Source organism: Sus scrofa, chromosome 1, assembly GCF_054392235.1.
Source record: "Sus scrofa isolate SSC_HxYL_T2T_F1_AM1 chromosome 1, Sscrofa_HxYL_maternal_Yorkshire_Landrace_v2.0, whole genome shotgun sequence".
In the NCBI taxonomy this organism is placed as follows: domain Eukaryota; kingdom Metazoa; phylum Chordata; class Mammalia; order Artiodactyla; family Suidae; genus Sus; species Sus scrofa.
In genome coordinates this window covers 108364208-108379603 of record NC_139383.1, presented here as the reverse complement: position 1 = coordinate 108379603, position 15396 = coordinate 108364208, and the positions used below count along the sequence as shown (strand labels likewise).

The window sequence follows — 15396 nt, the reverse complement described above, 5'->3', positions numbered from 1 at the left end:
CCATTGTCTTAATAACTAAGATTTCTAGACATAAATAAAATGAATAAAGAATTAGACAACAGGAGTTCCCGTCGTGGCGCAGTGGTTAACGAATCCGACTAGGAACCATGAGGTCGCGGGTTCGGTCCCTGCCCTTGCTCAGTGGGTTAACGATCCGGCGTTGCCGTGAGCTGCGGTGTAGGTTGCAGACGCGGCTCGGATCCCGCGTTGCTGTGGCTCTGGCGTAGGCCGGTGGCTACAGCTCCGATTCAACCCCTAGCCTGGGAACCTCCATATGCCGCGGAAGCGGCCCAAGAGATAGCAACAACAACAACAACAACAACAAAAGACAAAAGACAAAAAAAATAAAAAATAAAGTGGGGGGGGGGGTGATTCACTTTAAAAAAAAAAAAAAAAAAAAAAAAAAAAAAAAAAAAAAAAGAATTAGACAACAGAGGGAGTTCCCGTCATGGTGCAGTGGTTAACAAATCTGACTAGGAACCATGAGGTTGTGGGTTCGATCCCTGGCCTTGCTCAGTGGGTTAAAGATCCGGCGTTGCCATGAGCTGTGGTGTAGGCCGCAGATGCAGCTCGGATCCTGCGTTGCTGTGGCTCTGGCATAGACTGGTGGCCACAGCTCCGATTCGACCCCTAACCTGGGAACCTCCATATGCCGCGGTAGTGGCCCAAGAAATGCCAAAAAAAAGACAAAAAAAAAAAAAAAAAAAAAGAATTAGACAACAGATTGAAGTAAATACATATAAAATACAATTTAAAGAGTTCATTTACATTTTACAAGAAATTCATTAAGGCTGTAAAAAGAAGACCTAAAGCTAACTGTTACCATAAATCTAAGGGAATAAACCAGAAGAAGAGCTAGGTGAGGAAGAAAATTCCTCTTGGCATTTTGTTTCCAAGGAAGGGACATTCTTTCTCAGATGTGGATCTACAAATTGCACATCCCTTCAGTTAGTACATCCTTCACATGGCTTGCTGTACAATTGATTGGGTGATATTCTTATACTGAGAATTTTCTTATTACCATAACTACATCTCAGCATTTGCATCTTCTTTTTGTGTGTGTGTCTTATTAACTGTCGATTTATAAACCGCTTTCACATAATTACATAATCAAAACTAACAAACGTTGACGAATAAATGTCTCATCTATACCTAATAATACATGGTTCTGTCCTAGAATTACAAACACGTTTTTAATTCATTGATATTTAAAATCCATGACTTTCTTTCTGTATACAAAAAAAAAGGAGAATTTTGAGACAGTTCCTAAGGAGGAAATTCGTCAACATACTCCACACTCCCTTTTTCCTCCGCCCTCCTCCCCTCTTCAAATCTCGTTCCTTTGACTGGAAATATCGCGAGATGTCGAGTTCTCTTGAGTTCTCCCATGAGCCTCCGGTCTTTCTTTTCCAGTAAGCGGCCTGAGGTGAGTGTGTCTTCGTCTTTTCTTCGCGAGTGGTGAATCCTCCGGTTATCGCTGCCATCCTGACCTTGGCTGCACCGATTTCGAAATTCTTGGGGACAGGACCTTCGTGGTTACTGATTCTTAACTAGTGATGGTGTTCCTCCGTGCTGGGGGGACGTTTCGGAGTTAACAGCTTGACTCCCTGATGCTGTCCGGCCTCTGCCGCCGGCAGAGGGGCGAGATGCGCGGGAATGGGGGTGGCAGAGGTACAGGCAGTTTGTGGTCGGTGCTGACTCCTGAGGTCCAGTGTCTCGCGGTAAGTGGTGGCCGCTAATGAAGGGCGTTTGGGACTGAACGGAGAGATCTGGGGAAATAAGGTCAATTCGAGTCGCGGCTTTGTTTAGTTATTGGGTGTGTTTCACATTCAGTGGCACTGAACGTGGGTTAGAGCCTCGAAAGTGGAAAGATATAGAGGGAGCGTGTAGGGGGTTGTAGTTGGATTGAGTTATTTTGGCCTGAAGGATCCAGATTTGGATTGGAACACACGGTATCTTCTTGAGGGTTAAAGAGGGCTGCTGAGCTCCGTGTCAGCACTGCTGTAGTTAGCGTAGTTGCAAAGGGGATGGAACGCTGGATAGAAAGGGTGGCTGCGATACTGGCATTTCCTTGGACACCTTTGGATTAGTCATGGCAACTATTCTCTGAGCAGCTGCCTGCGTTGGGTCCATATATAAAGTATGAGTTATAATATGTATTGATAGCATTATGTTTGCTCGCTTCCAGGTGACCTCTAAAAATGGTTCGCTATTCTCTCGACCCAGAAAACCCCACAAAATGTAAGTGAACAAGAAAAGAAACATTTTTTATTTTGGAGTAATAGGCTACAGGACACCCAAAATTAACACAAATTTTTTCTGTGTATTTTAGCATGCAAATCAAGAGGTTCAAATCTTCGTGTTCACTTTAAGGTATGTGAATCCACAGCTATACTCTACAAGAGTTGTTCCATGAGTTCTAGTGAGTGTTGTCACCATTGTGAAAAGGTAGCTGCAGTGATGTGTTTCTTAGGACACCTTTGGATTTACCATGAAAATAAATTGATTCTGAGCAGCTACCTTTTGGTACATATACATGTAAGGAGTGTGTTGCTTTAGCATTTGCAGAATTAGGAAAAAGTGCCAAAGAACTGCTTGGGAACCTAGTGTACAGATGAAGGTATGGAACATTGTAGATGACAGGATGACAGTGTAGGGCATAGGTGATTGACTCCACCTTCAAACCAAGCTTCCTTAGCTTTTTTTTTTTTTTTGTCTTTTTGTCTTTTTGTCTTTTTGTCTCTTCTAGGGCTGCTTCCGCAGCATATGGAGGTTCCCAGGCTAGGGGTCGAATCGGAGCTGTGACCCCACAGCTCACAGCAACGCCGGATCCTTAACCCACTGAGCAAGGCCAGGGATCGAACCTGCAACCTCATAGTTCCTAGTCAGATTCGTTAACCACTGCGCCACGACGGGAACTCCCCTTAGCTCTTGATCACAGAATTTTTAATTGCATTATTTCGTTATATTGTAATATTTCATTGTATTGATCACAGAATTTTATTATATAACATGGAAAAGTTGTAGGTGTTGGCAATGTTGACATTTTGAAAATCTTAGAATTTCATGTTTTAAAATTGTGATTATGGTTAACTCACAGCTTATATTATTTGTATTTAGAACACTCGTGAAACTGCCCAGGCCATTAAGGGTATGCATATTCGAAAAGCCACCAAGTATCTGAAAGACGTCACTCTACAGAAGCAATGTGTGCCATTCCGTCGTTACAATGGTGGAGTCGGTAGGTGTGCCCAGGTGAGAATTCATAGCTGCCATTTTAAAAGACAAATTGTAAAAGGAAAGTGTCTTTTATCTCTTTCTGGTTGCTGTGATGACAAATCTTAGGACACCTTTGGATTAACCATGAAAAAAACCATGTCCTGAGCAACCTTGATGTCAGTTAAAATCATCTTGTAACATTGATTTAAGTTGCGGGAAGTGGCTAATAGTCTCTGCTTTTCTTTTTGTTTGTTTGATTTTTAGGCCAAACAGTGGGGCTGGACACAGGGTCGGTGGCCCAAAAAGAGTGCTGAATTTTTATTGCACATGCTTAAAAATGCAGAGAGTAATGCTGAACTTAAGGTACCTGAAACATTAATGTTTTTATACATAAAGCTTGGATTCAGTTTAAATTGCTATGTCTAGTTTGATTTCCTTGACTGTCTTTCTCTTTGTTTTCAGTATTTTAAGAAGGGTGGTAAGCTTTCTTACATGGACCTTTTTCATAGTACAATACATCCCTTCACGGAATATTTTTAAATATAAACAGTAATATAACGCACTTTTACAAAGGAACCATTATAATTGCCTTAGTAATGATTAATGTAGTTTGTTGTTTACACTCATAACGAGGAGACACATTAAGTTTCAGAAGTTAAAATAGTGATGTAGTCAACAAAACATAGGCTTGTCCATTTGAGAAGTTATCCATTACCTTTTTTGCTTCTGAAAATCTAGGCCAGAACTAGAATTAATGTAGGTCTGTTTAGCTTTAGCCGTCGTTTCCATTTGACCTCCAGCCGGGGAACTTCCATATGCCAGGGATGTGGCCCTTTTTAAAAAAAGAAAAACACTTAAAGATACTACCAGATCCTGTACTCGCCCTCCTTTATGGATGCCACTTAAATTTAGCACTGAGGTTTAATATTTAGAGTTAAGGAAAGTCACCTAGAATAAAGGTGAAAAAACATGATTGAACAAACATGCCATTTAGAGTCCTAAGAATAGCCTTTCAGATTTGTTATTAAGACAGGGACTTGAATGATGCAACTTGTGGTATCGATGTTAAGGTGTTACCTGATCTTGTTCCCTCTCCCTTGTTCTCAGGGCTTAGATGTAGATTCTCTGGTCATTGAGCACATCCAGGTGAACAAAGCCCCCAAAATGCGGCGTAGGACTTACAGAGCTCATGGTCGAATCAACCCTTACATGAGTTCTCCCTGCCACATTGAGATGATCCTTACTGAAAAAGAGCAGATTGTTCCTAAGCCAGAAGAGGAGGTTGCACAGAAGAAAAAGGTAAATTTCTTGTCTGTGTTCACTTTTTCTTTATTAGATTTATGGTTGCTGTGATGACTAACTTAGGACACCTTTGGAATAACCATGAAAGGAAACTATTCTGAGCAACCAGAAACCTAATCATTTTATTTTGACTTTTATTTTGGGTCTCATTTAGTTTCTTCACTAATGTAGTGACTACTAAATTTGTATTCATCTTCATTAGAACTGTGTGGTTATCTGCTGGTGTCCCCACCTAGATGTCTGTAATCACTGGACATGTAGCATGTCCAGAACTGGGCTCCTTTACCTTCCTTATCAGTATCTTGACCTCCTTCCCCCCATACCCCCCCCCCAAAAAAAACCCTTGAGTTCAGGAGTTCCCGTCGTGGCACAGTGGTTAACGAATCCGACTAGGAACCATGAGGTTGCAGGTTCGGTCCCTGCCCTTGTTCAGTGGGTTGACGATCCGGCGTTGCCGTGAGCTGTGGTGTAGGTTGCAGACACGGCTCGGATCCCGCATTGCTGTGGCTCTGGCGTAGGCCGGTGGCTACAGCTCCGATTAGACCCCTAGCCTGGGAACCTCCACATGTCGAGAGAGCGGCCCAAGAAATAGCAAAAAAGACAAAAAAAAGAAAGAAAGAAAGAAAAATTGCTCTTCTAGGGGATAATGTAGTTTAACAGTCTTGTTTTTTCTTTTCCACAGATATCCCAGAAGAAACTGAAGAAGCAAAAACTTATGGCCCGGGAATAAATTTCACAAAAATAAATGCAAATAAAAGTAAAAGAGTTTTGACGTCTTAATTAGTATGTTTCAAATGCACTCACAAAATGAAATAAGCTTACATAAGCATGCTGTTTTGAATCTTCTGGTGCCTTGCATAAAATGGAATTAGAACTGTGAAGAAATCTCTGAATTTTTTTTCCCACCCACTGCGGGGGGGGAGGGGGCTGCATACTTAGCATTCAGAAGTTCCTAGAGATAGAACCTGTGGAGCAGTGTCAATGCTGGATCCTGAACCCACTGAACAATGGGAACTTACACCCACTTTGTTGAGATTTAATACCTTGTTTGCTGTTAAGTAGAACTTAATTCAGTTGTATGTCCATTGCATAATGCATTTATCATTATCCCAAGAGGAGGCTTAGCCTGTCACCCCTTCCACCCCAGTTTAGCTTTGGGTAGCTATACCTATTCCGACGATTTGTCTGTTCTGAACATTTAATAAACTCAGTGTGGGCCCTTTGTGGCTTGCATTTAGCATGATTGGGGTGGGTTGTAGCATGTACCTGTAATTCATAGTATAAATTTTAAACATGGGAGTCTTTTTTAGAAATAATGTTGCTGTGAACTTTGTAAAAGTTTCTCTTTGGGCATGTTCTTTTACTTGGGTGTGTAACAGTGGATTTGCTAGATCATAAGGTAATGAACATTAGAGGAACTTCAGGACAGTTCCTAAAGGGATGCTATTTATTGTCCCAGCACCAGTGTGTGAGGGTTCCAAATTCTTGCTCCTTAACAGCTGTCCTATGAGTGTGAAGTGGTATAGGCATTTCTTGGGAGCTAATACCGCTTGAAGCTGACTTTTTTTTTTTACCTTTTTAGGGCCGCACTCAAGGCATATGGAGGTTTCCAGACTAGGGGTTGAATCTGAGCTGTAGCTGCTGGCCTAGGCCACAGCAATGCCAGATTCAAGTCACATCTGCAACCTACACCACAGCTCACAGCAACTTGGGATCTTTAACCCACTGAGCGAGGCCTGGGATCAAACCAGCATCCCGTGGATACTATCAGATTTGTTTCCACTAAGCCACAGCCACGATGGGAACACCCGAGGTCACCTGAGGTTGATCTTAATGTTAAATTTCCCTGCTCCTGAATTTAAGACCCTCTTGCAGCAAGGGGCATAACCACAACTGCATTGGAAAGCAGTCTAGCCATCACAAGCAAGTAGAGCAAGCTTCCGAGGGGTTATGGACCCTAGCACAAGCATTACCCTTAACGTTAGCATCGTGGATCTAGTTCCGGCGGTGGGGGCGCATGGAAAGCCCTGAGCTTCCGCCTGCCCACAGCTGACGACTGCCGCTGCGCCGGAAGCCTTCTACAGGACGTCTCCGTTACGTCCGGCGCGTCCGCCGACTGACGCCAGCGCCCGTTTGTCTACCTCTTTTGCGGTGCCCATTGGCTTGGCTGCGGTACCTCCTGCCGCGTCTCTTTTTGGAGAAGCGCAGTCATTGGCGCCGGGGCTTGGTGGTCGCCGGTGAGCGGGCAGGGTGGGCCGGGGCTGCTGTGTGGTTGGGAGGCCGCGGTCTCTGCTCAGTGGAGCGGCGTTGAGCACCCGGCCAGCGGCGCGGTTCTCCTGCCCTCGGCTCCGGGCGGCCCGCCTGCCCCACGGTACAGTCTCCCCCTCCCTTCCCGTACCCTTCTCGCCCTTTGCCTCCCTCTCTGTCCTCGTCCACCCTCTCCTGCCCCCTGCCTCTCCTCTTCCTTCAGGATCCAGTCTCGGCCTGAACTGTCGGTATCACTTTTGTGTTACCATCACCACCATTCCTTTTTGCTTTCTCCTATCTTTTATTCGGTATTTTTATCTCAGCCTGTCCGGCTCTCCTTTGTCTACGCTGAGATGATACGCCAGACCAGGTTACTTATAGGAGGCGGCTGTCCGGCCTTAGTTCTACTCCTGCCCGAGTTCCAGTGGAGCCTCCGCCTTTTCCTATTCCGTTGTATTGGACTGAGTCGAATGAAATTCCTCTATTCCAACAGTTTCATTACGTTTTTCTCGCTCTGTTGTGATAATGCGAGAATTGGCTTGAAGAGAGTAGATAGTGATTTTTATCAGTTAATCATAGCCACCTTCTAGACCTTTCTAAGCCATAATTAAGTCTAATTAATATTCTTGAGAATTTAGGTAAAATAGTACATATGAATTTGTTTTAAAACACAGTTTCAAATAGGTAAAAACGTGAATCTTTATGATGGAGGAATCACCTGTCATATTAACCTAGTTCACGGTAGCATTTCCAGTCGTTTGGAAGGGTTTAATTGTTGACAGTTTGGTAGAAAGGGGAATAACATGATGATCCTGTTTTGGGAAGGGAAAAGGCAAGAGCATGAGATAGGAAACAAGAATTAGGAATTCTGCTCTTAGCCAGCTCTATTTATTAGTTACCTAAAGTGTGGACCTTGGACAGGTTACAACTTTTGGATCTGTTTGGGGGTGGGGTTTTTTCTTATACTAACAACACTTACATAGTACTTAATATGTGCAGACACTGTTTTGAGTTTTATATTCCAGTTTATCTAATCCACACTGCATCCCTGTGAGATAGGTACTTTTACTGTCTTTTTTTTATGGATGAGAGAATTGAGGCACAGACTGGTTAAATAATTTGCCCAAGAACACTAGGAAGTGGTGAAAGCAGGCATCAAATCCAGGTAGCTGCCAGCCATTCTCTTTTTGCTTTTTTTGCCTTTTGTAGGGCCCCTCCGAACTTCCCAGACTAGGGGTCTAATCGGAGCTGTAGTCACCAGCCTATGTCACAGCCATAGCAACGCAGGATCTGAGCCTCGTCTGCGATCTACACCACAGCTCAGGGCAACACCAGATCCTTAACCCACTGAGCAAGGCCAGGGATCGAACCCACAACCTCATGGTTCCCAGTCGGATTCATTAACCACAGAGCCACGACGGCAACTCCTGCCAGCCATTCTTCTTATTCTGTGATACCTGTACAACCTAAACCAGACCTCCTAGATCAGACTCTAAATGTCTAATAGCCAAAACTAATGGTTCTTTGAAAAATGCTGAAAAAGACTCCCTGCTTGTTTGGTTTATTTCAACCAGAGAATGTGTTCTATAAAACTTTTAACAGAATATTTTGGTAAATTCTTAAATTGTTTTTTTCATTTGATTAGGAGGCTGCTTTAAGGAATCCAGTTATGACTCCTTTTTAAAATAGCTGGTTGGAGTTCCCATCGTGGCTTAGTGGTTAACGAACCTGATTAGTATCCATAAGGACACGGGTTTGATCCCTGGCCCGATCAGTGGGTTAAAGATCTGGCGTTGCCATGAGCTGTGGTATAGGCCACAGATGTGGCTTGGATCCTACATTGCTGTGGCTGTGGTATAGGCCAGCAGCTACAGCTCCAATTCAACCTCTAGCCTGGGAACCTCCATATGCCATGGGTGTGGTCCTAAAAAGACAAAAAAAAAAAATAGCTGGTCATTTCTTGATGAACATTTACATCTTTTTTTTTTTTTTTTTTTTTTTTTTAATTGGCTGCTCTGGGAAAGTTCCTGGGGCCAGGCATCAGTCCCGGGCCACAGCAGTGACAAGGCCAGATCCTTAACCAGTAGGCCGCCAGGGAACTCCTATATTTACATATTCATTTATTTATAGCTTTTATAATTCATTTCAAAGCCACATTTGGATTGGATTATCTATGCCATTCTTCACTTGTATTGTGAATAATTTTTTTTCTTTTTTTACAGCTGTATCTGCAACATATGGAAGTTCCCTGGCTAGGGGTCAAATCAGAGCTTCAGCTGCAGACTTATATTGCAGCTTGGCAGCAACACCAGCTTGCAGCAACCCACTGAGCAAGGCCAGGGATCTGATCTGCATCCTCACAGAGACAACATCCTTAACCCACTGAACCAACAGGAACTCCATATTGTGAATAGTTTTAAATTGCTTTAGTGTAGTGGTGCTTACTCATTTGCAAGTAAATACTACTTAAGGTACGATATTTTGAAAATAAGAAACTGTAACATCATGAATTATTAGCCTTTTGCAGTGTTCTAAAGCTTCTTAGTTTTTAAGGCCTCTGCTACGAGATTAAAAATTCTTGTAAGGAGTTCCCATCATGGTTCAGTGGTTAACGAATCTGACTGGGAACCATGGTGTTGCAGGTTTGATCCCTGGCCTCACTCAGTGGGTTGGGGATCTGGCATTGCCGTGAGCTGTGGTGTGGGTCGAGGACACGGCTCAGATCTGGCATTGCTGTGGCTCTGGCGTGGGCCAGTGGCTACGGCTCTGATTGGACCCCTAGCCTGGGAGCCTCCACGTGCCATGGGTGCGGCCCTAGAAAAAGGCACAAAGACAAAAAAAAAAAAAAAAAATCTTGTAAATTTAAGAGGTCTTTGGTTTAATATATTGTGGAAGTAGTGTTCTTTTTCAATAAATTGCTGATTTTAAGAAATTCCAGCGCATTGTATTCCTGGCATTTAAAACATGGATTTTGATTTTGCACTGTAAACACAACTTTTTTTTTTTTTTTTTTTTTTTTTGGTCTTTGTCCAAGGCCGCACCTGCAGCATATGGAGGTTCCCAGGCTAGGGGTCTAATCAGAGCTGTAGCTGCCAGCCTATGCCAGAGCCACAGCAACGCAGGATCCGAGCTGCATCTGCGGCCTACACCACAGCTCATGGCAACGCCGGATCTTTAACCCACTGAGCGAGGCCAGGGATTGAACCCTCAACCTCATGGTTCCTAGTTGGATTTGTTAACCACTGAGCCACGACGGAAACTCCTGTAAACAACATTTAATACCAGTCTGGGGGTACTGCATTGCTTTTTATAAAGTCCAAAATAAAGATTTATTTACAAAAAAAAAATTTGAGATAATTTCAAGGAAAATTAGGTGAAAAATTTTGGAAATAGATAATTTACTTATTCCAACAGTAATGCTATATAAAAATTTTTGTTACTCGATATGCCTTAATTGCTATTAAAAAGAAAAAGCTGGAGTTTCCTTGTGGCTCAGTGGGTTAAGGATTCAGTGTTGTCACCAGTTCAGGTTCCATTTCTGGCCCAGGAACTTCCACTTGCTGCAGGTGTGGCCAAAAAAAGAAAAAGAAAATACATCAAAAGAGATGTTCCCTGGAAAAGGCCAGAAGGTTTGCAGCCTAGAGGTCTTCCAAAGTGGTATCTTAATGTGTTCCATGTTACAGGATTTGCCTTTAAACCTTGTAAATTGGCTGATGGATATTGTCAGTTCCTGAAGATGATTAGCCCCTGGGAGTTAATGCTTAACTGAATATGTCAAAATTACCAAGTTCCTTAATGTTTTTGTGACGCCTTTTCTTTATCCCCCCTCCCCCCCCCTTTTTTTTTTTTGCGCCTCACCCACGGCATATAGAAGTTGCCAGGCTAGGGGTTGAATCAGAACTGTAGCTGCCGGCCTACACCACAGCCACAGCAACGTAGGATCCAAGCCAAGTCTGTGACCTACACCACAGCTCACAGCTGTGCTGGATCCTTAACCCACTGAGTGAGGCCAGGGATTGAACCCATCTCCTCATGTATACTAGTTGAGTTCGTTACTACTGAGCCACAACAGGAACTCCCCTTTTCTTTATCTTTAAAGATGTCAGGGTACCCAACCTCACTGGGTTTTTTGAGGATTAAAGGAATTGATATATGTAAAGGGCTTAACTGCCTAGCACCCCACAATGTTGGTGTCATCTTTATCATCAAACTTATGTTTGAGGAGTAGTGATTGGAGTGCTTTGGAGGCAGGCACCTTGATACTGTTTTCTTTATTTTTTAATTTTTTTTCTCTTTTTCCCTTTGCTGTTTTAGGGCCACACTCACAGCATATGGAATTTCCCAGGCCAGGGGTCGAATTGGAGCTACAGTTGCTGGCCTATGTCACAGCCATAGCAACATGGGATCCAAGCCACATCTGTGACCTACACCACAGCTCATGGCAATGCCGGATCCTTAACCCACTGAGTGAGACCAGGGATTGCACTCAAATCCTCATGGATCCTAATTGGGTTCGTTATCCTCTGAGCCATGAGGGGAACTCCCTCGATAATATTTTTGAGTCTGCCATCTCTTATTCCATTACCTCGCAGATAGTGTTTTTATTTAATAGTAAGCTAAAAAATGAAACGTGATTGAAGTTTTTCCTTCCATCTAGAAATAGTCTTTTCAAATATCTTAACCTAGGTAAATCTGTGATGCTTTAATTTGGTTTTTCTTCACATTTGCCAGCAGTTGAGGATCTCGAGCCTGGGACAATGGTGTGCATTCCCTGCATTGTCATTCCAGTTCTGCTCTGGGTCTACAAAAAATTCCTGGAACCATATATATACCCTCTCATCTCCCCCTTTGTTAGCCGTATGTGGCCTAAGAAAGCTGTACGAGACTGCAATGATAAAAACAAAGGCAAAGTGGACTATAAGGTAAGAGCATTAAAATGCCCTGAAGAAGGCAGTGGGGCTGGGTAGTACAGTCAGGTTAAAATACTTGGCTTTGGGAAGCTTCATTAGTGTGTCTTAATTTCCTTCTGTTTTAAAATAGTGGTTTGGGGAGTTCCCGTCGTGGCGCAGTGGTTAACGAATCCGACTAGGAACCATGATGTTGCGGGTTCGATCCCTGCCCTTGCTCAGTGGGTTAACGATCCGGTGTTGCCGTGAGCTGTGGTGTAGGTTGCAGACGCGGCTCGGATCCCGTGTTGCTGTGGCTCCGGCGTAGGCTGGCAGCTACAGCTCCGATTGGACCCCTAGCCTGGGAACCTCCATATGCCGCAGGAGCGGCCCAAAGAAATAGCAAAAAGACAAATAAAATAAAATAAAATAAAATAAAATAGTGGTTTGGGTGTTTTTGGTTTTTGGTTTTTGGGGTTTTTTTTTTAGGGCCGTACCTGCAGCATATGGGAGTTCCCAGGCTAGGGGTCACATTGGAGCTGTAGCTGCCAGCCTGCGCCACAGCCATAGCAACGTGGGAACCAAGCCTTTCCCCAGCCGTCTACGACCTACACCATAACTCAGGGCAATGCCAGATCCTTAACCCACTGAGTAAGGCCAGGGATTAAAATTTCATCCTCATGGATACTAGTTAGGTTCATTACCACTGAGCCACAATGGGAACTCCCTAGGTTTGTTTTTGTTTTTTTAATTTAAGTAGTTATCAGTTGCTGTAGACTAAGATTTTAATTTAGTTCTCTGATTTATGCATTTGCTCCTTGCTTTAAGGCTAAATAATATTTCCAGTTGGTAAGAGTAATGGTAAATAGTTAACAGATGAGAAGAGCTGATATGAGTTTCACTTATTGATAGCCTTGATAAGAGATTTAATTGGTAGGATTATATGGAGATTTTTTTCTAATAGGTTTTTTTTTTTTTTTTAATGACCAGTTAGACAACTCTTATCTTTTGCTTTGGTGCTTGTTAAATTCAACTTTGTGTTCAATTGCATGAATTTAGCTGCCTGTACATTTCTAGAAGTAGTATTTTCATTCTAAAGTTTTTGTTTTTAAAGAGACTGTGTCTTATAATGTCTGTCTTTTTTTGTGATAATATCTAAAATGGTTTTTCATTTTAGGGTGCAGACATAAATGGATTACCAACAAGAGGACCAACAGAAATCTGTGATAAAAAGAAAGACTAAAGTGGTTGTCCCAAAGGATCTCATTGTTTTAAAAATGGACCTGATAATATGAAGCATCTTGTTTATAATTGTCACTGATCTTTTTCCCTAAGACCAGAATCGGGATAGATAGTTTAGATATTTACCTGACACTAATCAGAAATCCCTGGTATTTGTATTTAAAATGTAGTTAGTTATATTTAATGATCTCATTCCTGAGTTCTTTTTCATTAATGTAGATTTCTTTTCTTGCAGTTTTTAAAATCTGAATAAATAGAAGGTTTGTGCAAGTAGACACTGTTACTAAATCGGTACCTAAAAATCCTTGGGCCTCTAGCTTTTATTCAGGCTCTTCAAATTTGAGGAGTATAATTTTACTGTGAAACAATGCAATGAGACTGCAGTGAAATGAAAGGTAGTTTTTGGAGATGATAAGACTTGAAACAAAGATGTAATTACTGTCCAACTCAGTGGAGCAGCTTATCTGTAAGAGTAGTAATTACTGTTTATTGCTCTAAGGAAGAGAGAGAAAAAAGTTAGTAGGAGAAACTTCTTTGAAAAATGGAACATCTTTCACATAAATGTCTAATATATATTATGAAATTATAATTATTGTTGCATTCCTTCTACTCTAAGAATGTATTAAATACTCAGTTTAGCTTGTGGTTCTTTTTTTCTTTTAAAATTTAAATATTTAGAAGGAAGTTTTTTAACCACATCGGAAAACAGGATTGTAATACTGCAATAGTACCTTGATGGTTACACAACGTTTTTTTCTTTTTTCTTTTTTTTTTTAAATCAGTTTTAGTTACTTTTCCATAGGAAGACACTCTAAAATGATTGTGTCAGTTATTTTGTTATGGAACAAGACACTCTAAAAAGATTGGTTTTCGACAGCAGTAACATGACTGGGCAGTTTTGCCTGTCTGGGCCTCCCTACATGGTCTTTCATCCCTGGGCTTCACTTTCATGTAGGGATCTATAAATTTTCAAAGATGATGAGACGTATCCTTACATGATACTAATTCTTTCTGAAGCAAGAAAGTTAGAAGGGACTCCTCACCTTGGGTCCCCAGTGAAGTCCTGGGTCTTAGCAAGGTTCTGTTAAGCTGTGTCTGGTCAAGTCATTTGTCCACCTTGGACTTCATTTGATATTAATGAGTGTGTTTCAGGTTTTCTGCCCCAACCCACCTGAGGGTTAAGATAAATTCCCTTTAGCAGTTACATCCAGTTGATTGGTTTCTTCTTAAGGTATTAAAAGCTATATTGGAGTTCCTGTCATGGCTCAGAGGAAACGAATCTGAGGAGCATCCATGAGGTCCCAGGTTCAATCCCTGGCCTTGCTCAGCGGGTTAAGGATCTGGCATTGCGGGTTGCGGACATGGCTCAGGTCTGGTGTGGTTTTGGCTGTGGCTTAGGCAGGCAGCTATAGCTCCGATTTGACCCCTAGCCTGGGAACTTTTGTGTGCCACGGGCGCAGCCCTAAAAAGCAAGAAATAAAAGCTATGTTATGAAAATGGTCAATGTTTATAGCAGAACAATGCAAGAGCAAGTTAAATGAAACGTTAATATTCTTTCTTTACTCTCATTCCTTTATTCTAGCTCCAAAGATATAACTGCTATGCTGCTTGTGTAGCCTTCTAGCAACTGTCGTTAGAATTAGTTTTTATTAAATGCATCATTTTAAAAAATCAAATAATATTACAAGGCTTATAATGTTCCTTAGTCCCCAAAGTCTTTACTCATTTAACTATTGCTTTTGTCTTATGATTTATCTCCATATTTCTAAACCATGCATGTATACTACAGTTTTTGTAGCTATCAACTTTGAGCATTTTTTACATCCTGTCATGGTTGAGATGTCACTGTCTTCTTTCTGCTTCTCCTACATATCCTCCAAATATGTTTTTGTAAATTTTGGTTAAATCATTAATCAGTGTATATATCATTATGTGTGCTCCAGATGTCTTCCATTTGCCCTTCCAAATCTCTTCTCCCTTTACCCGCTCAAGGAAGCTGTATGGACTACATCAGCAGGCTTCCCGTGACCTTTGGTTCTGTTGAGTTTAGCCAGTGGGATCTGCAGCAGGAGATGGGAGAGAGTGAAGAAAAGAGTGAGGCCAGGGTATTTATTCTCTTGGCTCCTTCCCTTTAAGGCCTCCTCAGGCCAAGTGTGTTCCTCAGCCAACAGTGCACCTCAAGGTGACCAATCCACATGACTCCTTTCAGTTCCACTAACCTCTCCCTTTCCTTGCCTTTTTGGGCTTAGGGGTGATAGAATCTGTTATACTGGATCTAGATCACTGCTTTATCTAGAGGGTGCCATCTGCGTCTTACTGGGACACTAATAGGATGAGCATGTGAACACTGCTCTCTGCGTAGGTTGTGAATGTAGTGCAATCGAGAGTCTCCCTTCACATAAGTGTTGCTTTCCTGCAGTTACTCACAACCGTTTTCTCCCCACACACTTGCCTAGGCCCCGTGCACGGTGGTATCCATGACACTTCCCTTTTCCACTCC

General features: G+C 42.3%; 1 protein-coding gene, 1 long non-coding RNA gene and 3 other non-coding genes across 9 annotated transcripts; all 5 read left to right on the top strand.

The window, feature by feature from the left end:
* The first annotated feature begins 1400 nt into the window (after window positions 1–1400).
* On the top strand, window positions 1401–5286 carry RPL17 (ribosomal protein L17). Of its 2 annotated transcripts, none has more exons than XM_021077855.2 (7): window positions 1401–1721; window positions 2189–2241; window positions 2333–2373; window positions 3121–3255; window positions 3484–3582; window positions 4327–4518; window positions 5204–5286. In XM_021077855.2, the coding sequence occupies exons 2-7, from the start codon at window positions 2202–2204 to the stop codon at window positions 5249–5251; spliced, it is 555 nt and encodes a 184-aa protein (XP_020933514.1). In that variant the 5' UTR covers window positions 1401–1721; window positions 2189–2201; the 3' UTR covers window positions 5252–5286.
* LOC146406283 (small nucleolar RNA SNORD58) lies at window positions 2453–2517 on the top strand. The gene has a single exon (XR_014832272.1). It is a non-coding gene; the product is annotated as a small nucleolar RNA SNORD58 (small nucleolar RNA).
* On the top strand, window positions 3324–3389 carry LOC146406282 (small nucleolar RNA SNORD58). The gene has a single exon (XR_014832280.1). It is a non-coding gene; the product is annotated as a small nucleolar RNA SNORD58 (small nucleolar RNA).
* Window positions 4564–4627, top strand: LOC146406281 (small nucleolar RNA SNORD58). The gene has a single exon (XR_014832275.1). It is a non-coding gene; the product is annotated as a small nucleolar RNA SNORD58 (small nucleolar RNA).
* A 1317-nt stretch (window positions 5287–6603) lies between the features above and the next one.
* Window positions 6604–14827, top strand: LOC100738675 (UPF0729 protein C18orf32 homolog). 4 transcript variants are annotated; one of them, XR_002344306.2, is made up of 3 exons: window positions 6604–6758; window positions 11503–11690; window positions 12832–14827. It is a non-coding gene; the product is annotated as a UPF0729 protein C18orf32 homolog (long non-coding RNA). The 4 variants fall into 4 exon arrangements; XR_002344319.2 differs by having other exon boundaries at window positions 11500–11690; XR_002344305.2 differs by having other exon boundaries at window positions 6604–6892.
* The last annotated feature ends 569 nt before the right edge of the window (window positions 14828–15396 follow it).

Bases quoted from the DNA above. Each gene is read 5' to 3' on its own strand.
- RPL17 (XM_021077855.2), top strand. From the start codon at position 2,202: ATGGTTCGCTATTCTCTCGACCCAGAAAACCCCACAAAAT. The intron at 3,256-3,483 runs GTGAGAATTCAT...TTTGATTTTTAG, and splicing joins GAGTCGGTAGGTGTGCCCAG to GCCAAACAGTGGGGCTGGAC. The intron at 4,519-5,203 runs GTAAATTTCTTG...TCTTTTCCACAG, and splicing joins AGGTTGCACAGAAGAAAAAG to ATATCCCAGAAGAAACTGAA.